General features: G+C 41.6%; 1 protein-coding gene across 1 annotated transcript in view; it reads right to left on the reverse strand.

Moving 5' to 3' along the window:
- Positions 1 to 26221, reverse strand: part of THSD4 (thrombospondin type 1 domain containing 4) — a 194674-nt gene that overhangs the window by 76805 nt on the left and 91648 nt on the right. Inside the window, exon 2 of the mRNA XM_047074427.1 lies at positions 20957 to 21161. Within this exon, the coding sequence (XP_046930383.1) occupies positions 20957 to 21161 (205 nt within the window). The remainder of the gene's footprint in view (positions 1 to 20956; positions 21162 to 26221) is intronic.

Raw genomic sequence — 26221 nt, forward strand, 5'->3', positions numbered from 1 at the left:
CAGAGTGAAACAATGGAATTCATATCACTGTCGCTACCACCCACACCAACATCCTCACTATCACCATCATCACCACCACCACCACCACCACCGCCAAAAATACAACTTCACTTTCTAGCAAGCATGGCTCCAGGGATTTTTCCTTCCTCTGTCCTTCCAACCTGAGCTTAGTTGCACGGTGTTCGTGGGTAAAAGACCACCATCGTCACTCTCTCTGTCCCCATCGTGTGCTGGTTTCACGGTTTATACAGAAAGACAAGTACTGATGAAGTGATGAAGGAAGAGCCCTCTGGCCATCTCAAGACAAAGGCACTCTTATGTAGAGGGACGGCTGTCACCTTCTTGGTTTGGTACAAACCCTACAGCTCTGATTCAATCAGTACAGAGAAGGAGAACGGTTTTCCTACTGTTTTTACTCACTCCAACTCCTGAAATTATGCAGATCACCTTCTCCAAAGCAATAAAATCAGAGATAGACAGCACAAATGTAACCCTTACACATATAAATAAACGCCTTAAATAATTTGGAGTAAGAAGTAAATCAAAATTATACCTAATGGATAGGGAGTTTCAGTTTTGGAAGATGAGAGAAGTATTAGACCCAGATGGTGGTGGCTGTTGCACAATGACGTGACCACACTTAATGTTACCGGACTGTACCTTAAAATGGTTACAATGACAATTTTACTTTATAGATATTTTACCACATTAAAAAAAGCTAACATTAGGGAGGCAAGGGAAAGGGTATATGGGAGCTGTATTACCTTTGCTATTCGTCTGTAAATATAACATTATTTCACAATAAAAAGCTTTTAAAAATTATATATACTCCATTTGTTTAGAATAGCGTTTCTCAAAGTGTGGTCGCTGAGACCCTCCCAGGGGGTCTGTGATATCATGTCTACTTACATAATACCACTAACATGTTATTTGCCTTTTTTTCCCCTCTCACTCTTTCATGAATGTCAAGGGCATAAGCAGGTTATTGATATGGTTTCGGATTCAACACTGCAATGAATCTTTAAGAAGCTACTACTTTTCTAGTCTGGCATAGTATTAAAAAAAAAAATCCACAATTGTCTGAAAAGAGTTTCCAACTATGTATCTATATGAAGCCAGATTTCATTCACGTGCTTCAGCCAAAACACGTCATAATGGACTGAGCACAGAAGCTGTCATGAGAATCCAGCAGTCTTCTTTTAAGCCAGATAGTAAAAGAGATTTGCAAAATTGTAAAATAATGCCTCTCTTCTCAAATTTATCTCGGTCTTGGGAAATACTTTTCAAAAACATTCATTTTTAAAATGAATCAAGACATAATTTTTGAAGTTCAGTTTAAGTTTTGAAGACTAGAAGTATCAATACATACAACTCATACACACAAAGGTTCTTTGGGGTCTTTGATAATTTTAAGTGTGTGAAGGGGTCCTGAGACCAAAACATTTGAGAATTACTGACTGACAAAATAAAAAGAAAATGGGCACATACTGAATTTATGAGATGTGGTCAAAGCTATCAATCCTTGTATTTCTTAAAAAATTGAAATCAAGGTAGACATGTTAGTTTATGAATGAAAAAAATACTTGCATTAGAAACTGAGAATTGGTTCCTCACAACAGTTTTTGTTTTGAGTTGAAGATTACGACTGGACCCATGTTTAAAAGCAAAGTATACATAATCTTTTATTATGTTAGTTTCAGAGGTACAACATAATGATTAAATATTTGTATATATTGCGAAATGATGACCACAGTAAGACTAATTCACATCTGTCACCATGCACTGTTACAAAATTTTTTTCTTGTGATGAGAACTTTTAAGATTTATTCTCTATATGAAATACAGTATTGTTTTTTTTTAAATTTTTTTTAATGTTTTATTTATTTTTTTGAGACAGAGAGAGACAGAGCATGAATGAGGGAGGGGCAGAGAGAGAGGGAGACACAGAATCCGAAGCAGGCTCCAGGCTCTGAGCCATCAGCCCAGAGCCTGACGCGGGGCTCGAACTCATGGACCGCGAGATCGTGACCTGAGCTGAAGTTGGACGCTTAACCGACTGAGCCACCCAGGCACCCCTGAAATACAGTATTGTTAACTATAGTTGCCACTCTGTGCATTCCATCCTCATGACTTATTTTATAACTGGAAGTCTGTACCTATTTATTTATTCATTTATTTTAAATTTTATTTATTTTGAGAAAGAAAGTGTGAGGTGGGCAGGGGCACAGAGAGAGGAAGAGAGAATCCCAAGCAGGCTCTATACTGCCAGCGTGGAGCCCGATGCGGGGCTCGAACCCATGAACCGTGAGATCATGACCTCAGCCGAAGCTGTATGCTTAACTGACAGAGCCACCCAGGTGCCCCTGTACCTTTTTAATAAGCAACTTTGAAAAAAGCAATAAAACTGAAACAGATGACATTACAACTAAAATAAAACAAAGCATCAGGACATTTAAATTATAAGTGAATTTTACATGTAATTCTATACTATGACATTTGAAACTCTCCATGAAAAAAGATACATTAAAAAAATTATCAAACTGACTTAAGATGAACAAGAAAACATGACAGACTAGTAACCACAGAAGAATTTTTTAAAGTTACCAAAAATAATTTCTTCCAAAAAGATTCTAGGGCCAGATGTTTTTTATTGGTGAGTTTCCATCAAAATCTAAAGGACTAGGTAATGATATAAACTTTTCCAGAGCATGTAAAAATTGGAAAGCTAACCTAACCTAAGCTTCAGAGACGTAGTACAAAAGAAAGCAACAGGCCAATCTCAGTGATGAATAACGATTTAAAAAATCCTAAGTAAGGTACCAGCACACTGAATTCAACAAAACATTAAAAGAACCACTGAGCAAGACGAAGCAGGTTGTCTTGGAAGGCTGTATTCCAGGAATGTAAGGATGATTTAATATCGGAAATTTTTAGGAAAAAATAATTTAAATAGATGCCAAAATGACATTGAAAAGTCACCCTGGTAAAAACATTTACCAAATTAGAAACAGACTTTCTTAATCCAATAATAAGCGTGTAATCATAAAGACACTCAAAATATTTATTGAACACACATCTATCTTTCTTGATAGTGAAAATGAGAGGTATTCACAATAAAATCAGAGGAAGATTAAAGATGTCTGCTATCACTCATTTAAAATAGTTTTAAAAGTGTGGGTAAACTTTTGGTAATGTATCACGAAAAAGAAATCAGAGGCATGACTATAGGAAGAAAAGAGGCAACATTACCATTATTTCCACATGATATGATTATATCATTAGAAAATCATGAGAATCAATCGCTAATACTCAGAATTAATAAAAGTTCAACGAAGTGGCCAGATAGTGATAAATGTAAGAAATCTGTAACTTTTCTGGAGACGGATAATAATTTTGAAAATAAACTAGAAACGTATTTCAGTCTCCATCATCATCATCATTATCATCATCATCCCACAACAAAATACAAGTAAATACTTAAGACCAATCTTCACAACTAATACAGAAACTCTACATGAAAAACATCAAAATTTTACTGGCAGATATAAAGTATTTGAATAAGTGGAAATAAATGCTATGTTCCTGGCCTGGATGTTTTAATGATTTTAACTATTTTATTGCTTAACTAGTCCTCCCAAACTGATTTATAGATCTAAAATTTATAGATTTACAGATCTCCCGGCATTCTGTAGGTGCCAATTTAAGTGTGAGAGACCTTCTCTGACCACCTAACTCGAGTAGCACCCTGCTTCTCCAGCTGGTCTCGTGTTCACCTTTGTCCCAGTTTTATTTTCTTGACAGCACAAATCCCCACCCGAAATTATCTTTTTGTTCTCTTGACTTCAGTCTCCCCGACTAGAATGTAAATCAACAAAGGTGAGTGTGCCTTTGTTCTCTGTGGTGTTATCAGTGCCTGGAGCAGAGCCGGGCAGACAGCAAGTGCTCAATACGTGCTTACCCAGTGGATTTAACACAATCTCACCTGAAAACGCTAATAGGATTTTTTTCCCCTTGAATGTGACGAGATGGTTCCAAAATTGACCTGGAATAGAAACCTGCTAGGTTGTCTAAAACATTATTAGAAAGAAGCAAAAAAGGGTAACTTGCCCTGCCAAATATTAAAGCACATCTTAAGACTGCAATGGTCAAAATGTGGCGTAGAAATTACATGACAGATAAATGGAACAGAACAGTTACAGAATTGATCTAGGATAAATATGAGGACCTAGCACATCCTAACTTTCCAGTGTTAAATAAACAAATTATTCAACAAATGAGGTTAGAAAATTGGCTCAATATCAGGGGCAAATCTTTATTCTCATTTTATGCTATACTCGTAACAATGTTCAGCAATCCCCCCACCCTAAATAAAAGCCACATACAAAAGAGTGTACGTAGTGTTCTATACCATTTATATAAGGTTTTTTTAGAAACAGGCAAAACTAATCTATGGTGTTACCAGGGTAGTGGTTCCTTTTGGGGGTGGGGCAGATTAGTGATTGAGAGGTGACTCTAAGGGGCCCCTGGAATGTCAACAAAGTCCTATTTCTTGATTGGGTATTAGTTATGGGAGGACGTTCACTTCGTGAAAATTCAGCAAAGCTGTACAATTTTGGACCAAGGGCTTTTCTCTATGTGTTATACTTTATTCGTCAACAAAAAGCTTATTTTTTCGAAGTAAGTGAAATGAGTAAGTGTTATGCCAGTTGATTGCTCTGGTCAGATATTAGGTTTTCTGCACTTAAACAAGCATTCCTTTTTCACTCATGCTTTCAGAAGAGGAGATAAAGTTCTATGATGATAAGTTAAACTTATTTCATTGTAATCAATTAAGGAGACCGATAAAGACCTTAGATTGAAAGGTCTCCATCCTGTCCAGGAGCCATCTGTATCATGGTCTGTCCCTATGCTGAGCAACCCTGAGGGTCTGTGTCTTTGGCTCTCACACATTCACAGCAGAAATTGTTCTGTGGGTCTCTGAGATGCAGCTGGACATTTTATTTTTTTAATACACTTAAAAATTATTGTTAATGTTTACTTTTATTTTTGAGAGAGAGACACACAGCATGAGCAGGGGAGGGACAGAGAGAGCAGGAGACACAGAATCCGAAGCAGGCTCCAGGCGCCGAGCTGTCGATACAGAGCCTGACGTGGGGCTGGAACTCACGAACTGTGAGATCATTACCTGAGCCAGAGTCAGATGCTTAACCGACTGAGCCACTCAGGCGCCCCTTTAACATATATATTTTTTAAAGTTTATGTATTTATTTTGAGAGAGAAAGAGTGGAGGAGGGGCAGAGAGAGAGAGAGAGAGAGAGAGAGATTGAGAGAAAGAGAGACTCCCAAGCAGGCTCCATACTGTCAGCACAGAGCCCACTGTGGGGCTTGAACCCACAAACCATGAAATCATGACCTGAGCCAGACTCAGACACTTAACCGACTGAGCCATCAAGGTGCGCTGTCAGCTGAACATTTTAAAGAATCCGATGCATTACAGAACAGAAAGTTAGTATTCACATTAAAAGTAGACTGTCTAAAAGCCCATTCCTTGTTCTTTGCCCAGACCTTATATATGAGCATTGATCAACTTCTGACTGCATCTACGAACATCTTGGGAACACCTCAAGCCAGTGGGTCAAGTTAGGGGACACCCCAGTGACTGGATACAACTCAAACACCTCTTCACTAGTTTTAGTTCACTATCAGTTATAAAAGCATGTGCTATAAAACTTTGATTTTCCTACTGGCTTGATATGGTTAGAAAAAAGTCTTTTGCTTTTGTAAAGGTATTTATTGTCCAGACAAAACCTCAAAGCACAAATATGTGGCTCTATAACCGTGCAATCCTGGACTAGTCTATGTAATGGTAACAACCATAAACATAGTAATAATAATACTTATTACTAATAAGTATACTAATTAGTATAATAATAATACTCATTAAGTTTTTCGTGCCAGTCACCGTGCTAAGTGCTTTACCAGTAGTATCTTATTTAACCCTCTCAACGACCCTATAAGTATTATTGTCAGTTCATTTTATAGATAAAGAAAATAATATATGGAGAGGTCAAGTAATTGACTGGAGGCCACAGAGCCAGAAAGTTACATTGTACAACTTACACAATCCTGCTTCTGTTGAATTGTTTGAGATTTTGAGAATGTATGCTGGGCACTTTTGCCAGTGAAACTGCTGACTACTGATTTTTCTTAAAATTCCAGGTTAGTTTTAGCCACTTACATTTTGTAAGTAAAGAAGAGGCTAACCGCAACGTGGAGTACTTATTTAGAAGAAAACTTAAGTCTATGGATTAGATCCTTTTTCTTTGATGTACAAATTTCTACCATATTAATAAAAAGTTACCTTAAGGGCTGATATTGGTCTTCCCAGCCATTCTGGGAGCTCATTAGACATAGGATGTGTTGGGGATCATTGAAAATTCAATTTAAACAAAGCATTGATGAAGGACGGGGGTAGGCTCTCTGCTGCCCGATGAGAAATTGCTATGGGGATTAGGTCATTGCCACAGGTGAAGGTCGAGATGACCACTGAGCTCTGGTGTCCCCAGAACTCACCAACAAGGACAATGAGACTGAGCTAGGTTTCCAGAATGCTGTTATCAGAGAAGAGGGAAGAAACTTAGCTTCTCTCAAATACAACTCATTTGCATATTATCTACCCACCCCCAACCTTTGTCTTTTAAAATCGAATTGGTCACTTACATTTCCAACTCCTGAAAGTAACTCCTCTGTCTCCTCTACTTTCATTTGCTTCAGAGCAGCTCAAAATGCCAAGTGTACTTTATCATTCTGTGATCCAGCAATACTTTGATGTGCTGTATGTTTAATAAGATATATAAGATGCTTAGCCTACACTCTGGGATTAAAGAAACGTACTTAAATTCTCGTTTTTAAGCAAGGCTCAGTTTGGAATCACTGAGCCCACTGATATACTGATATCTTTGTTTATCCATCATTTCCTGTCATCAGACTCTTGGTATAGACCTGGCCTTTCTAGAACAGTCGTTCTGCAATTCTTCTCCTTCCCTACTGCTGTCTTTAGAGCAGAGGTATGATCCTGTTGCAACATTCCTCCTGTCCAGCATCTTCAGTGGCTGACTACTGCCCAAAGATCCATCCGAAGGATGGAGTTTGGAATGAAAGGTCTTCCATAGCCTTAACCTATAGCTATCTGTAGCCTCAAAAGTCAAGGCTGCCCTCACTTTCTTATAAGATGCCATGTTCAGACATGCCTCACATTTCCTCCTTGTCTGTGGCTCATGTGGCTCCTTTGGACTGGAATATTCTTTCTCCTATTTTTTTCTGATAAAATCTTATCCATCCTATAAAACAGGGGTTGGCCAACTACGGCATGGGGGTTGAACTTGGTGACTGCCTTTTTTTTGTAAATCAAGTTTCACTGGAGCACAGCCACACCCATTCATTCACATACTGCCCATGGTGCTTTCTTCACTAGGACAGCAGAGTAGACGCAGTCATGACCAAATGGCCCGTGAAGCCTAGAATATTTACTAGGTGGCTCTTTCTAAAAGCAGGTTGCAAACCCCTGCTCTAAAAGCCCAGTTTAAACACCACCTCCTCATGCTCCTCAGAGTATACTGTTAGAAGTGATTTCTCCATCCTTTGTACTCCCATACTGCTGGGTCTCTTACCAAAATCATCAAAGGATTCTCAAATGGCTTACAAATGCCTGTGGGGCAGGGGCCGTGCACCGTTCAACTTTATGGCTCTGCAATGCACTGCACACAGTAGGTGCTTATAGATATTTGCTGAAATGTTTTAACTATTTTGCATGAGTATTGAGTCAGATAAAGAGCAGTGTTTGACCTAATCAGATTATATAACTACTAGTTTTACTGATTGAGGAGATCAGTAAATTAGGCTCCCAAAGCACAATAAATATAAGTGTGACTGCCAGGCCACCAAAGAGGATGGGGTGGGAGGCTGGGGGGCCTATGTGAAAGTTTCTTTTCCGAGGAAGGACATGAATATTGACTTAGAACTCAGACAGAAGCAGGAGATCTTTTTCATACTGGCCTTTATATGATTTTGAATCCAAGTGTCTGGCTTGGGAAAAGGGTAGAGCAGGATTAGGAGAGGTGGAAAGTTCTTCTAAGAGCTGTTGATGCCTGGTTGAAACAGCTGGAGGAGAGGTAGTAGGGGCAACCCAGAGGGGAAGGAGGAAAGAGGCTTGCCTTCAAAGCACACCCCTTCAGGGATTTGTTAGCAAAAGGAAGAGCAGCTCTCACTGGAGATGTGCTTAGTGACAAAAGGGAACAAAGATGTTCAGCTTCTCCTGAACTGGAGAGAGGAGGGGACGGTCCCGGAAGGCAGATTTCCCATTTCCGAAGCTCTAACGCTCAAGAGAAGATAAGGGACATTCCAAAAGATGGTATGAACCTGGAGCGGCCAGGATGGGTGGCCTGGAGCTCCTGGGTAAGAAAGCCTCAAGGTTACTGTTTTTCTCAGCTATCGCTTCACTTTGAGTCATATATTGAATAAAGGTTGTTTAAAACGTTAGATATGTCTTCCTTATCTTGTATTAATTCCCTAACGTGGAGGCTCAGCGATCTAACACACGGCAGAAAGCCAGACTTTGATTCAGAGAGGGAAGGCTTAGTGGCACTTCCAAGTGGGTTAGGGAATGGGGAGATTTGGGACGACATTATCCACGCCAGACTCACAGACAATGGGTTCTGAGTTATTGCCCCAATCTAGGTAAGAGACCTGGGAGCGATTAACAGCCCTGCAGACGATCTTCTCCAGAGGTGTTGCTGCCCAGAGTGGGCTGGGAGAGAATCCTATTCTCCCTACAGGGACAGGGCTGTCAAATCACTTCCATAAAAATCCAAGACCCAGCCCCCACTCAGCAGCTGTTTCCTGCATTTGAGGAAAGCATCCCATTAGGTACAGAAAAGCAGGTGTGGGTGCTCCGCATATGTCTGCAACAGATGATGCAATTAGAAGGAAAAAAAAAACCCAATCACAGCTTAACTATTCCCCATAAAACAAAAGGCAAATCTAAGTACAAACAGGCACACTCACGCTTACATTTTCAGGCAACTAGGTGCTACCTAAAAAGCAGAAGATGAGAAACAATAATGAGCATAAGGGGCAGTTGATTTCATCTTATTCCACCGTATCTGAAAGCTTTTCAAGGCAGAGTGACTGCAGAAGTGAAAAGAAAGTCCACGTAAACAGACACAAGGACATCAGAGCCTTTCGAAATCAAACGGATGTGAGCTGTCAGACGCCAGGTGGAAGGGTGTGATGCAAAACGAAGTCCAGGAGGGCTAAAACCAACAACAGCGTCTTCCCAAATCACAGCAAGATTGCACAGGATCTTTGTTTGCCAAGATTTGGTTTTGGACAGGAATCATAAATGCTTGCTGCTGAAGAAAAGGTCAGAGCTAAGTCCAAATAACAAAAATCAAACACTCGGTGACAGCCTTTTCATGCCGTCACTAACGACCATGACGTGGTGTTTGCCGTCTGACCGTCTCCCGGGACTGCCATTACGTGCAGAAGGTAACTGAGGAGGGTCACAAGCCCGTCTCAGCATCTTGTTCTTATGCCCGAACGCAGACCACAGAGGCATGTCTTACCATCTGCTTAAATACTCTTAAAGACACGCTTGATGTGTTGGCAAGGATGTGGAGAAGCTGGAACCCGTGTGCATGGCTGGTGGGGACAGAAAATGGTGCTGTCACTGTGGAAAGCAGTCTGGAAGTTCCTCAAAAGTTAAACACAGAATTATCGTACAACCCAGCAATTCCGCTCCGGGGTATATACCCCAAAGAACTGAGAGCAGGGACTCACACAGTTACCTGTACACAATAGCCAAAAGGTGGGAATAACCCAACCATCCATGAACAGATGAGTGGATAAACAAAATGTGATATTATACATAAAAGGTACAAGTTTCTGACGCCATCCAACATGGATGGACCTTGAGAACCTTATGCTAAGAGAAATAATCCAGACACAGAAGGACAATTATTGTATGATGCCACTTGTATGAGGTGCCTAGAATAGCCAAATTCATGAGACAGAAAGGAGAGGAGAGGTTACCAGGGATTTAGGATAGGGGGGAATGAGGCATTATGGTTTCTTAGGTACAGCTTTTGGGATGATGAAAACAGTTCTGGAAATGGATAGTGGTGATAGTTGCACAGTAGCATGAATGTATTCAACGTCGCCCAATTAAATGTTTAAAAATCATTAAAGCGAAAAGTTGTATGTTATATATGCTTTACTACAATTTAAAAAGAAGAAAGAAAACCAGGATGTTTCATGTCTCCAAAATATTCTACTCTTTTTAAGAGGTGGCTGTTCTTTTAGATGCTGGTTTCAGAAGAGCTCTGCTGAGGCAGATGGTGAAAGTCTAGTGACTAAGGCATAACTATGGCAACCTAGCCCGTGGGCTCTTGGTGAGGGCAGGCCTGATGACTTTCATCAAGCAGGAGGTAGTAGTGGGGGGAGGCACGGAACACTGTTGAGGTGACAAAAAGGCTGTATGGAGTTTGAATATATCTTTCTTCTACTGCTGGGGGGAAGGGAGAAGGCACAGTTTCTCCCCTATGTCTCATGCCCTGGCCACATTTTTCTTGCCAACGGCCACGAGCAGGGACAATGCCTGACTCAGCCACTCATAAATTGTTCACCTCGGCAGGTCCCTCAACCACGCTGGGCTCAGCGTCCTCAGCTATAAATGCAGGTGCTGATACAACACCCCACCCCCCCTTCTCCAGTTGTGTAAGTGCTGTGTGACACAAAGAAGGTGGCCCCAGGATTCCAACAGCCTAGGAGCGAAACACAGGACTCAAGTGCCACAAAGGAGGTCTCGTGATGAAGGTAGGCTAACGGTGTCTGAGCACAGGCCCCTGAAACAGGCTGCACAGCACATGTGTAGTCTCAGGAGAACCTTGATTTCTGTATGTCACCACTCAGCACGGTTGTAAGCACACAAAGGGTACTTGAGAGAAGGAATGTCTAAGGCTGGAATGTCTTCAAAGAGTACACAGCCTAACTGGGGAGAACACATGCATAAATTACGGTAAAACATGGCAAGTGCCAAACTGGAGATACAATCAAGGTCTTACGGGACTTCAGGAAAAATCTAACTCTTTGCTGTTCCTTTTCTCGGTCTTTTATTCTTTTGCCATGTATTAAGAAAGCAAGCAAGGGTTCTGAATGCCGGAAAGACAGCCCGCAGGAAGGTGCTCTAAGCCGGGATTTCTGTTGCTGGGGTTGCATGCAACTCAGGGGCCCATGGCCAACAGACTGGGTGAAATATTGAAGGGAGATGGAAGGAAGGGGCTTAGATTGGAAACTAAGAATTCATAGTGAGTTGATCAATGCAAACTTACTGGTGGGTAGAATTGTCATCCCAGTAGCACCTTTGACATTTATTATTATTATTTAGACATCATTCTTAAATAACTGACCCATGAAACTTTAGACCCAAAGGGATCTGAGTGAGCACACAGGCCAGGGGTTCTCCTCTCAGCACCACTGACATTCGGGGCTGGACAGTTCTTTGTGTAGGGGCTGTCCTGTGCATTGTAGGATGTTCAGCAGCACCTCTGGCCTCTCTTTGGATTGGGGGAACAAAACAGCTCCTAGTTGAGATCCAGTGTAACACAGAACAGGTCTTTTAGCTTGCAAGGACATGGGAATCACCTAGGGAACTTAAAAATTCTGATACCCAAGCTGTGCCCCAGGCCAATTAAATTGGGAGGTAAGAGCCAGCCATTGGCATATTTCAAATAGACCTCAGACAGCATACCTCCTAGGATTCCAGTGTGCATCCAGGATGAGAACCACTGATCTAGAAAGATTAGGGAACAAATAGTTTTTGAATACCTTTAAGATGGTAGGTGTTTTACCTACATCTCACTTAAAGTCAACAGCTCCATGAAACTACAATTGTTTTCCTAATTAACCTGTGAGTAAAGGGAATCTTCGAAAGGTTAAGGAACTTGTCCAGGAGCATCCCAGGTGGAATGGTGGCTCTGCAAAGGGCAGTTTCAGTGGGCAGTGGTGGGCTATACATGGAAGACAAAGCCAAGAACCGGAAAGTGGACAGGAGCAGAGCAGAAAAATGCACTCAGAGCGCAGGATGTAGTCCGGGGCGGGAGGGGTAAGCCCATGGTTACAGATGTGGACATCAGAGAAGCCATTTTCTGGTTAGAATGAGGTCAGCACAGGGGAGAGACGGAACACACACATCCATTCGTTTCCCTCTTTGCTCTGTGGGGAAAAGGAACCAGAGAGACAGGGACACAGAAGCCATGGGGACACAGCTAGAGCAATCAAGTGAGATCAGGTAGGCTCTGGATGTCTAAGAAGAAAGATACAAAATGTTATACTCGAGCTTGGATAATCCTGGAGGCCTCTAGCAGTGGCGTGGAAGAGAAGGCTGTTTCCTGTTGAGCCATTATAAGGAAAACTTGAGACTTGGTATAAGGTAGGTTAAAGGTAGATGGTTCATGTTTATTATCCTACTGAATCCTTGCACATCTCCAAGAGACATTGGTTGTCTGTCTACTCCTTGTCTGCCCCCTGCCGATACACACTCAGAGGAGGCCTGTCAGACAGCACGCTGACACCAGTGCGTCTGCTCCATTTGAAGGAACGGCCTGTTGTAGAGACAGATTTAAGTCACTTAGTCCACTGGAGCTGCTATAACAAAATACCACAGACCAGGTGGCCTGTAAACAACAGACATTTACTTCTCACAGCTCTGGAGGCTAGGAAGTGTAAGACAAAGGATTCTGCTTCCTAGATGGCTGTCTTTTCCCTATAACCTCTCATGGCAGAAGGGGTCAGGGATCCCTCTGGGGCCTCTTTTACAAGGATGCTAATCCCATTCATGAGGGCTTTGCTCTCATGACCTACTCACCACCCAAAGGCCACATCTCCTAAAACCCCCACCTTGGGGGTTAGGATTTCAATAAGTGAATTTGGGGGAGCCACTGCAGTAACTGGAGGAAATCCACTTAATAAGAAAATATCCACGAACTTCATAAATATAAATTGAGAAATAAGAATAATCAGACACTGGGGAAAAGAAAAAACAAGAGCAGGTTCTAATAAAAATTGTTAAAAGCTGGTTACAGAAAGAAAACTCCTTACTCTGATAAAAGTTACATATCAGAGAACTCTGCAAACGTCTATTAGAAGCATTCCCAATGTTGGAACAAGACAAAAAAAAAAAAAAACCCACTGACATTATTATTCCAAACTTCTGGATTAGTCCAAAATTTTTTAGAGGTTTAAGCTGTTAAGTACCACAAGACAAGAGAATAATAAGAGGTAGAATATGCATTAGAAGATAACATTATTATTATTATCTATAGATGTCAAGATTTTCCACCTAGAAAAATCCATGTTAAATAAGTGAAAAACTATTAGAATTGTTAAAGGAGTCTAGCAAGATGTCCAGGTAGAAAATAAATACATGATTTGATACATGCTGGCATGACTAACTAGAAATACAGTGGAAAGATCTTATACTATATTAGCAAAAACTATAAAATACCTAGGAATAAACCTAATAAAACCTATGCAAACTCTAGATAAAGAAATTTTATGAAAGAACACAAAATGGGAAGATATGCTATACTCCTGACTCAAAAGAGTCAACGTTAGGGGCGCCTGGGTGGCTTAGTTGGTTAAACATCTGACTTCGGCTCAGGGTATGATTTCGCAGTTTGTGGGTTTGAGCCCCACGTGGGGCTCTGTGTTGACAGCTCAGAGCCTGGAGCCTGCTTCGGATTCTGAGTCTCCCTCTCTCTCTGCTCCTCCCCCGCTCAAGCTCTGTCTCTCTGTCTCTCTTACAAATAAACAAACATTAAAAAAAAAGTCAATGTTATGAAGCCATTTCTTTTATTCTTCAAATTAATCCATAAATTCATTGCAATCTCGCTTGAGAAGCAGAAGGTTTATGGATTTTGACAATTTTGAAGTATATGTAGAAAAAATGTACAAAAATACTCAAGGAAATTTAGGAAAAGAGCAAAGTGTTTGGGTAGGGAATTAGAGAGGGAGAAGAAAGTTGACCTACAAAAGAATGAAACCTAAAACTACAGTAATGAAAACGATATGGTACCAAAACAGAAAGAGACAAATAGATCAGTGGACTTGAATCAAGAACCCACAAGAATACCTACATATATTTGAATTTAATATATGGTAGAGGTGGCATTTCAAATGAGTGGGGAAAATTTAATAAATAGCATTGTGACAACCCTACCTCACACCACACACAAAAATTAATTTTCACAAATCAGTATTTAAATATACAAAATGAGTATAAAAATAATAGAAGAAAATACTAGAGACTAATTTTATAATGTGGGAGGTGGCCAAGTCTTCCTAAGTAAAACAAACCCCACAAGCCATAAAAAAAAAATGATTGACATGTTTGACAAAAAAAAGATTAAAATTTTTCTCCACAGAAGAATAGATACGATAAGCACAGTTGAAACACAAGGTAAATACTAATATGTATATGAGCAGAAGATGGGTACTATCCATAACTTATATGATTTCTTAAAACCAGTAAGAAAACCACAAACACAATTTAAAAATAGAATATTCATAGGAGTACAAATCACAATAAAAATGAGTGGTCAGGAAAATGCAAATAAAAAAGATATAGTAAGAGTTAATAAGTATATTCACAATATTTTGTGTTGGTCCAGGTTTGGAGAAAGGCACTTTTGGTGGGGGTACAAATTGGTACAACCACTTTGTAGAGGAATCTTACTTTCTCTCTCAGTGTGCATTCCATTTGACCTACAAATTCTATTTCTAGGAATCTATCCTACAGAAATATTTACATAAGTATGAAAGGATATACCTATTAGGATATTCATGGAAGCATTACTTGTAAGAAGACCTTTATTTAAGTTTTCTTCTCCAAGAATTTGCTCTTTTTCTTCTAGAAACAACTTTTAAGTTATATATCTCGGCTTTTCTTTCATGGTATAGGCTTAAAAAAATGTCTACGGATCCTTGGTTGTCCACTTATGTTATTGTCTATTGATGTTTAAGATGAAAGCAATGGGAAGGCTGCTTGAGAATTCTGTACACATTGGCAGAGCTTGTCAACAGGCCAAATTTTAGAGGGTGAAAAGAATGGGGCACTGGTCATTCAGTTGCTTCTTCCTCCAATTCCACAATGGTTACTGAGGTCTTGGGGGCACCAATCCTCACAGCCACGTTCTAGTTCCCATCAGCTTTTGGATGAGGAGGTTGAGGCCAGCATTCTGAATGTGCGTGCCGGGGGGTGGGGGTGGGGTGCCCGTTCATATATTCCTCCATTTTTCAGTTCCATTCTCTTCTCCCACCCTCCATTTTATCCACTGCCCCCAGACCTGGAGGCTGCTGGGCTCTGCATACGGGCTGGCCCCTCCTCATTATTATCCCCTCAGCTACCAAGGCTATGATTTCCTCTGCTCTATTAGAGAACATTCTTCCATCTGCTTTCACAAATGTGTTCCAGAAATTTGTTAAAATCGTTTCACAGATGCCCCCCCTCTTCTTTTCTTGGTGGTTGTAGGTTATATCCTGTCTTATTCCTTTCGTATCATTTTGATGGAATCTTGGGAGGAAGGGGGCAAAAGAACCCTCATGTACTCAGTCTGCCATCTTGAACCACAAATCAAATGTATTATTTGCAATATTAGAAAATAAGACAATTTAAACATCCCTCAATAGGGAACTGCTGAACTAGATTACGTTACATCTGTTGTATGGAATACTCTGCACTCAGAAAATAATGAATTAGCTTTATGTAGTAATATGAAAAGGTACCATGAAATAATACTAAAATAAAAAAGCAAATTGCAGAAAGTATGCATAATAACACCACTTTTAGAAGATATATATTTTTTGTACTTCCACAAAGGACTGATACACACAGAGCTGGTAGGGGTGGTCATTTATGTGTCTTAATTAACACCTGAAGGCAGCGGACCCAGTATGGGGTTGGCACAAAGAAGGAATCTCATCTTTTTGCTCTATATCATCTGTATTGTTCAAAATTTTTACAATGCATGTGACAGATCTTTGGGATTAACTATCATACGGATGTAAGACATTCTGTTATTGAAATACTCCAACCTTTCCCATATAGAGAGCAGCTCAGCTAATAAATGAAAGGTTTGCAACCTACAGACGATCCATGATACTTGATGTTTTAAATGCTGGTGATTATTATTGTTTAAAACTTTTAAGAAAACATGCTTAAAAGTAAAGGTATTGCCAATTTATTTTTTAAAGCTTACAGACCTTTAACAAATTTCTTCCAAGTCTCAGGCTCTATGACATGTAGCATGTTGGCAGGTAGAACATGTCCTGTAGAATCAATTTTGCTTGGTATGCTTTTATGTCTGATTTCTGAACTGTTACATAATGACATCAGTAAGCTGAGCTAGCTGCACTAGCCAAACTTTGATATTTCAGGTAGAATAGTTTTACAACATCTTATTACTAAGGAAGAGGTAAGTAATATAAGATGTCAATCATTTTAATAAAATTAGGTTTAACTTTTTATTTCCAAAGAGCAGGGTTCAGAATAACTCTCATGCAAAAGCACAATAGATTGCCTTTAGCAGATCCATGGATTCCAAAGCCTTTTCCATTAAAAAAAAAAGATTATCTATCTATCTATCTATCTATCTATCTATATCTATCTGTCATCTAAGAATCTATAATGCACCAAATAGTATATATTTTGGAGCATGTGGACAAATTCAAATAAACACTAAAAAATGGAGCTTGGGACGCCTGGGTAGCTCAGTTGGTTAAGTGTCTGACTCTTGGTTTCAGCTCAGGTCATGATCTCACAGTTTGAGAATCTGAGCCCCACATCAGGCTTTGTGCTTGCTTGGGATTCTCTCTCCCCCTCTCTCTGCCGCTCCCTCCCTCCTCTCTCTATCTCAAAAGAAATAAATAAACTTAAAAATAAAAGTGGAGCTCAGTTCTGCAGAAATTCATTGGTTTCCAATCTAAAATGAGACAAAGGGTCTATCTCCTGAAATCTGTGTATCATTAAAGGTCACGGTTTCTCCAGCTTTGCCCAGAGAAATAGTGGGCGTCACGAAGTGCTGAGCTGGCCTGTTGCCCCAGCTCCAGGTGGGTCTGTCCCCTGTGGGTTATGGCAGGACCAGGGCTAGAGCTCGGCCTTCGGAGTCTGCATCCTAGCAGGACCAGGTCTTTTTTTTTTTTTTTTTTTAATTTATTTTAATGTTTATTTATTTTTGAGAGAGAGAGAGAGACAGAGAGACAGAGAATGAGCAGGGGAGGACATAGAGAGAGGGAGACACAGAACCTGAAGCAGGTTCCAAGCTCCAGGCTGTCAGAGCAGAGCCCGACGTGGGGCTCGAACTCATGGACTATGAGATCATGACCTGAGCCGAAGTTGGATGCTCAACTGACTGAGCCACCCGGGTGCCCCTAGCGGGTCCAGTTCTTGATGGAAAAAACCAAACTCAGCGTCTGGTTGAAAGCACCAAATTCAGCCATAAACTCAGCGTCTGGTTGAATGCACCATTACTATTTACATATTAGCCAAGATTTGGGGGATGTATGCCTCCTTCTTCCGCATATGTAGTTTTGATTTTTAAATTTCAATTTTCACATCCTCACTCTATCATTGCTTCTTCAGTAATTCTAGATCTTTCTCGAAGCAAGCAAAGTAAAGAATGCCCAATTTTAAAAATCAGAAGGCCACGTACGTCAAAATGCTTGGAGACTCTGGTACTTACCATACATATAGCACGACTGTTATCATTAACTAAGCGACTGGCCTAGAAAAGGCACTTACGTATTAAGGGTTTTAAAATTAAAAACCTTTTAAAATGAGGTGATAAGACCATCTTTTCCAGCAGTAATAATATAAGTCCTTCTGTTTTCATAGAAAGCTATTTTCCATTTCTATCAAGTTTGGAGAGTTAGTCATTAAAAAACATCAAGTGTTTCACAAGAAAAAGTTTGATTTGCATCACAAATAACTAAAGGTAATTCTGAGAAACAGGGCAACTGAAAAACTTTGAAAATCTGTGCATGGTTTGAAAGCAATGACACAAATTTGAACTATTCCTTCCCTCTCTATTGCCAATTCTACAGAACAGCTGTACATGGAAAGCCAAATCAATTTTGTGCGTCAAGTCACATTTTTACACAAAATAGTTTTCCTAGCCAGGAATTACACAGTAAAAAAACCAAAACCTTCACCATTACCTGGAAAATTGTAGAGAAACCCACCACATATCTCTTCAAAAAACGTTTAAGTGTTTGAAAATGTGTAATGTAAAACACAGTCGTTGAACAGTTCAAAAATAGCGAGAGACGCCTGTGTTCTAATGGCTTCTACACAATCTCAGGCAATCCCATGCAATTTAACTTTTAAACTATACAGGCCTGACAGAATAGGAGATTTAGCAGGATAGGTGGGATAGCTAAAGAGAATACTTGTGATCAGACAAATACCATCCGAACCACTGTACATTTTAAAAGGTTGAATTTTACGATACATGAATTACATGTCAATAAACGTAAGAAAAAAGGAGGAAAAAAAAAGCATTGCACGTAGTTTCAGTGCTGCAGACAGAAGGTCCCATTCATCACCTCTGGAACCTCCTTTCTCTGTGGCCTGTTCTTCTGTTTCCATTCTCCCTCCTTTGCCCACATGCCATCCTATAATATTGGCAAAGGACTCTGGATTTCTCATGCACCCAACTGCTCTCTGGGCATACAAGGTTGAATTTGACTTTCTGAATCATCACCCTTTCATTGAGCCTTTTTTAGGGGGAGAGGGAATTTTGATTCCACGAAGCTCTGATGTACTAAAAAGGTCTCGGAGACAAAGGAAAGGGAACGAACATTGGTCAGTTGCTATAAGTGATAGGGTTCTGCATATCTGTTACGCCATTAATTGTCCTGAAAACTTACAAGGTCAAGATTCTTCTTCCCATACTCTAGATGCAAACACTGAGGCTCCGAGAGCAGTTTCCATTCAGACATCCAGTGGATATTCACCCAGGGTTTTCTCTTCAGAGGGCACAACTTAAAAACTGTTTCCCGAACAGGACTAATTTGAGCAATGAGAATTTACTAAAAACAACACAACGCTCGTGAAAAGTGGCATTGTTTTCTGGTGCACTTGCACCCAATGATGCTTCAACTAATCCCCTGAAGAACATTTTCCACTCTAGAAGATGGGATGTTTATGGAGATGTGATGTTCTAACATTCAAAAAAAAAAAAAAAAAGGAGTAAACACACACAAGGACTATCTTCTCACAACTAAAAATAACACACAAACCACTCATTGGGAAAACTGGGCTTATTGTCACTTTGGTGGCTCCTGGGCTCGCCAGAGCCAATGGGTCAGCTCTCCACTTTAACTGGACTTGTCTCAGGGTCTCACCTGCCATTCCTTCCTCCTCCTGCCAATAAATCCAGGTGAAGCTAATTTCAGTTGCATTTTCCTGGGTGCAGAGAGAAGAGCTGTGGCATTTGGAGTTGTTGGGTCTGGATTTATCTTCAGGGGTGTTCTTGGTACTTGAAATTTGCAAAATTAACCACTTCTCTCAACTGCTGCAACCACTGCACTGACTGCTGCATGGCCAATGGTGTACCAGAAGAACTCTGAGAAATGCTCGTGGGTATTATATCTTGATAGACTGCTATGCTTGGAGATAGACTGCCTGGGTTCGAATCTCAGCTCTACCTCATCCTTGCTGGGTGATGTTGGCAAGTTACCTAATTTCTCTGTGCTCATTTCCTTATCTATAAAATGGGGATAGGAACTGCTCCTATCCCTAGGGTTGTTGAGAGGGATCAATAATTTAGTAGAGGCAAAACACTAAGAATGGTGCCTGGCACATAGTGTCTGTGCCATTTAAGTGAAAGACATAATTAAAAAATGAAAATGAATATTGCCTTCATGAAATGACTTTCAGGAATTGCTTTCCTTGTGTTATTTTGTTGGTTAATCTGCACATGCTTACCTAAAATTGGTAAAAATTAATTTGTATGGCCTGATTGGCTTTGTGTAAAATGCAATCAGCCAGAAACCCAGGAGGAAGTATCAACAAAGATCTAACTTTCAGCAGGACAATGGGTTAAAACGGCTTCTTGATATTGACGACATTGACCAAAATGACTGCAGCTGTTAAGAAGATACACACATGCTCTACACATCCTGCTGCCTCAGGCAGATGAAGCAGAAAGAAGAGAAAAAATGGTTTTACTTTAGACTTGTAGGGAACGAAGCTCCAGACAGGGTCATCAATGGCCCCTGGCCACCTTGAACTCCCAACAGAACAAAGACTGGCACATACCCTGGCTTTTTATAGAGCCTCCCCCATCTCAGAGAAACCATTTATTTATTTATTTATTTATTTATTTATTTATTTATTTTTAAATTTTTTTTTTTAATGTTTATTTTTGAGACAGAGAGAGACAGAGAATGAATGGGGGAGGGGCAGAGAGAGAGGGAGACACAGAATCGGAAGCAGGCTCCAGGCTCTGAGCCATCAGCCCAGAGCCTGACGCGGGGCTCAAACTCACGAACCGTGAGACTGTGACCTGAGCTGAAGTTGGACGCTCAACCGACTGAGCCACCCAGGCGCCCCTCAGAGAAACCATTTAGCCCATCACCTGTTTCATAACCACGTTGCTCTTGGAAGGAACAAAGGCTGGCTTAAATGTGTAGGTATTAAATATTTATTTGCAAGGACTTTTAAAATTTTCTCCACCCACGCTTCTCATTTCAAGGGGGAGGCCAAGCGGTGCTTTGGTGTGCCCCAGTGGCACCTTCTACGTGTCTACGGACCTCTGGACACTGCCGTGTCACGATCCTGGGAAGGAACGAATCATCTGGTAGTGACAGAGGGTTTCCTCTGGAAAAAGACCAAGCTTACCCAAATAGTTGTTGCTCTTGTACATCTCGGTGATGTTGATTTTGGTGGCTCCTTGGGGAATCTCGACAACTCGGTGGTAGCCCAGGCTCGTGAGGGCATGCTTGAACACGCCTGACACAACCTGACAGCCTGTGTTATCGCCTCCACATACCCCGCATTTGTCCACAACTTTGTCGGAGCCTAAGTAGTCGTCACAGCCAATGCTCTGTGGAGAGGTAGAAAACAAAAGACTCTTGTAGCATGTAACAGGAGTGCGAGGGGAGACAGGGCGAGGGGGCGATGGAAGATCTATTACTGGGTCTCGAACCGACCTCCCTCCTGCCCCCATTCAGCCCCTGCAGGTGAGCAAGTTCATTCTTCCCGCACTCGATGGATAGTCACAAAGCACCGACTCTGGGCAAGAAATGTATGAAATGTACACTCTAGGGGCGGGGTGAAGGCCCCAGACAGTAGACAAGACAAGCAAATCAAACAGTACGCTTGGTGGTGGCAAATTATAAGGAGAAAATTACGCAGAGAGAAGGAACAGGGAGGGTGTGGGGGCCGGTCACTTATTTATACTGGCTGGACAGTGAAGTTGTCCTGCACATCCATCCCCCTATGGGACTCAGAGGGGAGAGATCATCTGGGATTTCTATACAAAGTTCTTTGGCTCCATGATAAGTATTGCACCGAAAATTGGGGTTTGTCCCCAAGTCTTGTGTTCTAAATGACAGACCGTATAAATGCTTAGCAAAGTACCCTGAGAAGTGGTACTCGCAGGCTTAGCGTCTTAGGGCATTAGGTCAAATTGGTCGAGATCTGGGTCTCTGCTGGTCACTGTGGCTCTGAAGAGTTGAGCAGCAGGATTTGGCTTGGCTCCCCCAGAGCATTTTTCCTGGGGGAAAGCGGGGAAGGAGGCAAACTCCAGAGACACCAGCGAGCTAGACGATGATCTTCCCATGACTCAAAGATTTCTTGTGCTTTATCTTTCCCCTCCCTGTTCATGTTTCTGTTGGGGCCATTTTATTTTGCACTTGGAACAAAGTGCAAGATCATTACCTTTATACAGTCTTTTCCTACTTCTGGGGCTCATGATCATGCTTCCTGCATCTAAGATGTGGGCATGTGGTTGGAGCAAAGAATTCTGTCACATTTCTATGGGCAGATGGAAGTGAGCAGATGACAGCTGGACAATGAAGCGCTGTGATGACAGGATTCATTCACTGGGTTATGGGGATAGGGAACGGTACTTGAAATCAGAATGGTACTCTAAAACTTGAGACACATGTTTGCGGAATCACAGGCTTGTGTTGGGTCTTTGAATTCTAAAGAGCAATCATCAGACCCCATCCCAGGGGGGCAAAGTGGTCGGCAAACCATTCAAAATCCACTTGTGATTTTGTGAAATAACCCTGGGTCTGTTCATATGGGCCCTACAGGTCAAATCCTATATGCAGAGTCAAATCAGAAGGTTTTCAGGCTGTCCCCTCCAACCTCACGTTTGATTGACATCTTTCTGTAGACACTGTACCCCTGCATTATTACTTCCATATTCCTGAGTGCACATTAGTCCATCAATAATAACTGGTCTCTCTTCACAAATAGCTTCTCTGTAAAACATTATTTCTGACAATAACAGAACATCATCTCAATATGTTCATCCACATCCAATTAACCTCTCAAAATGCCATGTTTGCTGTGTATTTCTCCTCCCTCAAATATTTCTTGCCCCTGCCCCATGCACATTTTAGCAGAAAAATAAGGAAAATGTTTTCCATGCATGATTTCCATCTCTGACCCCTTGGGTTCTCCTTTGCTTTGAGAAAAAAAAAAAAAAAAAAAAAAAGAAACAAGCAAAATGCCACATTGCTAAAGCAAGATTCCAACCAAATTAAGGACATGTCTCTGATTGTCACTGATGGGGACAATGGATAGAAATGTTGGTCAGCACACAGTCCTTGCCCTGTCCAGCAAAATCTCACTCTCCTCCCTTTCCATTTCTGCCATCCCTGGGCCCGGTTTGTCCCAGACTGAGCTCCTCCTCACGGGGGATTCCAGTAAAGGGAATCATACAAAGGCACAGAGGTAGGAAAGCATGTTCAAAGAACAACACGGCTCAAGTGTAGGGTTGCTGGGAGGCATGAAATCAGGCTGGAGAATTCAGCTGAATGGTTTAAGAATCTTGTTTTCCAGGAGGAAGAATTAGAATTTTATCTGAAGGCATCAACAAGCAACCCCTGGGTGTCGAGAAAGGGAGGGCCATGCTCAGATTTGTTTCTCAGACGATAACTTTGGTGTTGTGGAGAGGGTCCCAGAGTGAGGAGAACAGGCAGCCTAGCCCGTCTCTCTCTCTTCTAAATGGGGTGTAGGGGACATTTCAAGGATGAATGAGAGCCTCCAAAGACAAGGAAAGACATCACATGAATCCTTAGCCCCCAGCCCAATTAGAGCGGGAGGACCAACAAGAAAATTACAAATTACACAGCCACAGTGGGCTTCAGACAACCACAGACACAGACTAAATGCCATTTTATCTTGTGAAACAGATATTATATTGAGGTGTTCTCCACAGTCCCATGAATGCCACCCCCACATGCCAGATTTCCTATGCAGCACAGCCACTCTGCAGGAATCTAGACATGGGAGGGAAGGTTGTAACCTTTTCTCCTGCCAGACGTCCAATGGCCTACAGGTTGGCTTCGGTGAAGCGTGTAGCCACACAAGAGACACCAAGAACTACAGGTGACACCCTGTTTCCTCAGGGCTTCATGGTCACTTCCTTCTGGGCTCAGCGCTGAAAACATCTCCACCACCGTCCGGGTCTTTCAGGGGACGATGCCCACAAGTGAATTGGGCCTGAATTCTGGCTCGCACTTTAGGAAGCTGGTCAGCTGGTCTCTGATGGGGATGACTTAATGCACTGGTCTCTGTTTCCAAACTCAGAGGGGCTACCAAAGTGCTATCACTAGGTGCTGAAAAAAAAAAAAGGGCACTGGAGTCTGTGGACCCGGGTTTTGTGTTGGCTCTGCCTCTTAGGAGCGCTGATCTTTGGACGCACCAGTTAGCCATTCTGAGCCTCTGGTTCTTTTTCTGTGGCTGGGGTTGGTACGGTGTCTACCCGACGGCAATGTTGGGAGGACCTAAGCAGGTAAACAAGAAGGTGCCTGGCAGCATGGGTTTTGTTAATTATGGTCCTCATATACTGGTTTCATCTGGAATCCATCCACTTCGAAGTAAATTCCACCATCGTATAACCACAGACCCACTCCTATTTCTACAATGCTCTCTATTACTTCTCAGTCACAGATACTCTCTTCTTCATTTGGAGAGAGTCAGAGACATCCAAAGAGCTGAGGAAAGGCCAGCGTTCACCGTAAAGGTAAGGCATGTTGCTGGGCCCCTTCACCCTTACCGCACCAACAGCACCTCGTGAAAATGGACAGGATGAACATCTGCTCCTTGATCTACCTTTATTTCACGTTTTTTTCTCACCATGTACCGCAGTTCAGAAGAGACATTTCTTGCTGTGACAAAGACAACTGGACAACTGGACAAATACCCTTAGTATTCTTCCAGTGAGTTTTGCAACATGTTGTAGGAGAATTTTACGCGTTGCAAGCCGTCACAGAAGAAATTGCTCAAGAATTGCCCCCAGTTGTGTGCCGAAATTAACCTAAATGAAGTTTCCTGAGGGAAATGAGCGATCTGGATGACATATCTGGTGGTGGAGTTCACAGGGAGGAGGCCTCCGTACATCACGGCAGGGCAGGCTGGTGCCTGGCGTGCAGATAGGGGAGCTTCTGATGCCCTAATGGGAAGCAGATGTTTCTATGTGTGCTCAATAAACACACCCGATAGGGTAACCTCCACTGGTTGGCTAGATGACACGGACAGATAGCACAACGCGCCTTAATCATCACGCTGTCACAACAGTGTGGGAGAACGTTATTATTAAAATGATTAGTAGCTAACACCAATTTGCTTTTGTTTGCAGTAAGCTAATTCGTGGAAATACATATGGATGCCAAAACTTCTATTCATGACATTCTGTTGAAAGAAATCCTTTGCATAATGATAAATCCCTCCCTCTGATTACGTTAGGAATGCACATCGATACCACCTTCCTGGAAAGCAATTTAGCAATATATACTGTTTGATCCTATTTCTTCTTCTAGGAATTTATGCCAAGGAAATGATAAATGAGGCTAACACTTTCTGTATGAAGGAACTCATCACAGTCACTATTATTAATAAGAAACAATCGGAAGAGTCCTGAATGTCCAACACAGGAAAACAGTGAAACAACATATAGAAATTCTCTAGGAAATACTGGATGGATCTTTTTCCAGCCATTATTCTCATTAAAATCTGCTCGTACTTGCACCTATGTGATTGGCCCTTCACATAGTTCAGGAAATATTTTCTGAGGCAACCCCTACTATGTGCCAATAGGGTGTTAGGCAGGGAGACATGAAGGTAAAACACACACAGTTCTTACGGTCTGCATCAGGGTTGGCAAATGACAGTTCTCAGGCCAAATCTGGCCCATGACCCATTTTTGTAAACAAAGATTTACTGGAACACAAACATGCCCATTTGCTTGCCTACTGTCTAGGCTGCTTTTATGCTGTAACAGTGGGGTTGAGTAGTTGCGACAGAGATAGTATGGTCCACAGCACCCAAGATATTTGTGGTCTGGTGCTTTACAGAAAAAATGCCAACCTCTGGACTAAACTAGAAGGCAGATGTGATCCCGTCATTCAACATAGTATATACTGGTGGGAGGGCAAGACTGAGGCTCAGGCTGAGGCTTCCAGATAAACCTCTGATTGCCCTCACCTGCTTTCTATACGCTGCCCACTTGACTTGTTCCAATATGTTTCAACCCTAAAACATAAGGCAAAGAGTTGTCATCTTCTACCTCAGTAGTCTTCAACAAGAGTTTTTTAAGGAAAAAAAAAACACATACTTTTTAAACAAAACCTCATGCAGAAATGCTGAACTCCAATATATAAAATGAGGCCGGGTTTGGAAGTTCAGCACGTCACTTCCTTACCTTCTTGCTCACAGCCATGGTTTCTCAACCATGGCTCTAGGGACATTTTGGGCCAGATGGTTCCTGGTTGTGGGGGCTCCCTTCTGCACTGTAGGATGGTTGGTGACATGTGACACCCTCTCCTCAGTACGACAAATGAAAATGTATCTAGATGTTGCCAAATGTCCCCAAATGACCTCCAATTGAGAATCACTGCTGTAGCGTAATCTTCAGCTCATGGGATACCA

Source organism: Lynx rufus, unplaced genomic scaffold, assembly GCF_022079265.1.
Source record: "Lynx rufus isolate CCGP_SWC_20201006 ecotype Redwood Valley unplaced genomic scaffold, mLynRuf1.p SCAF_13, whole genome shotgun sequence".
Lineage (NCBI taxonomy): Eukaryota > Metazoa > Chordata > Mammalia > Carnivora > Felidae > Lynx > Lynx rufus.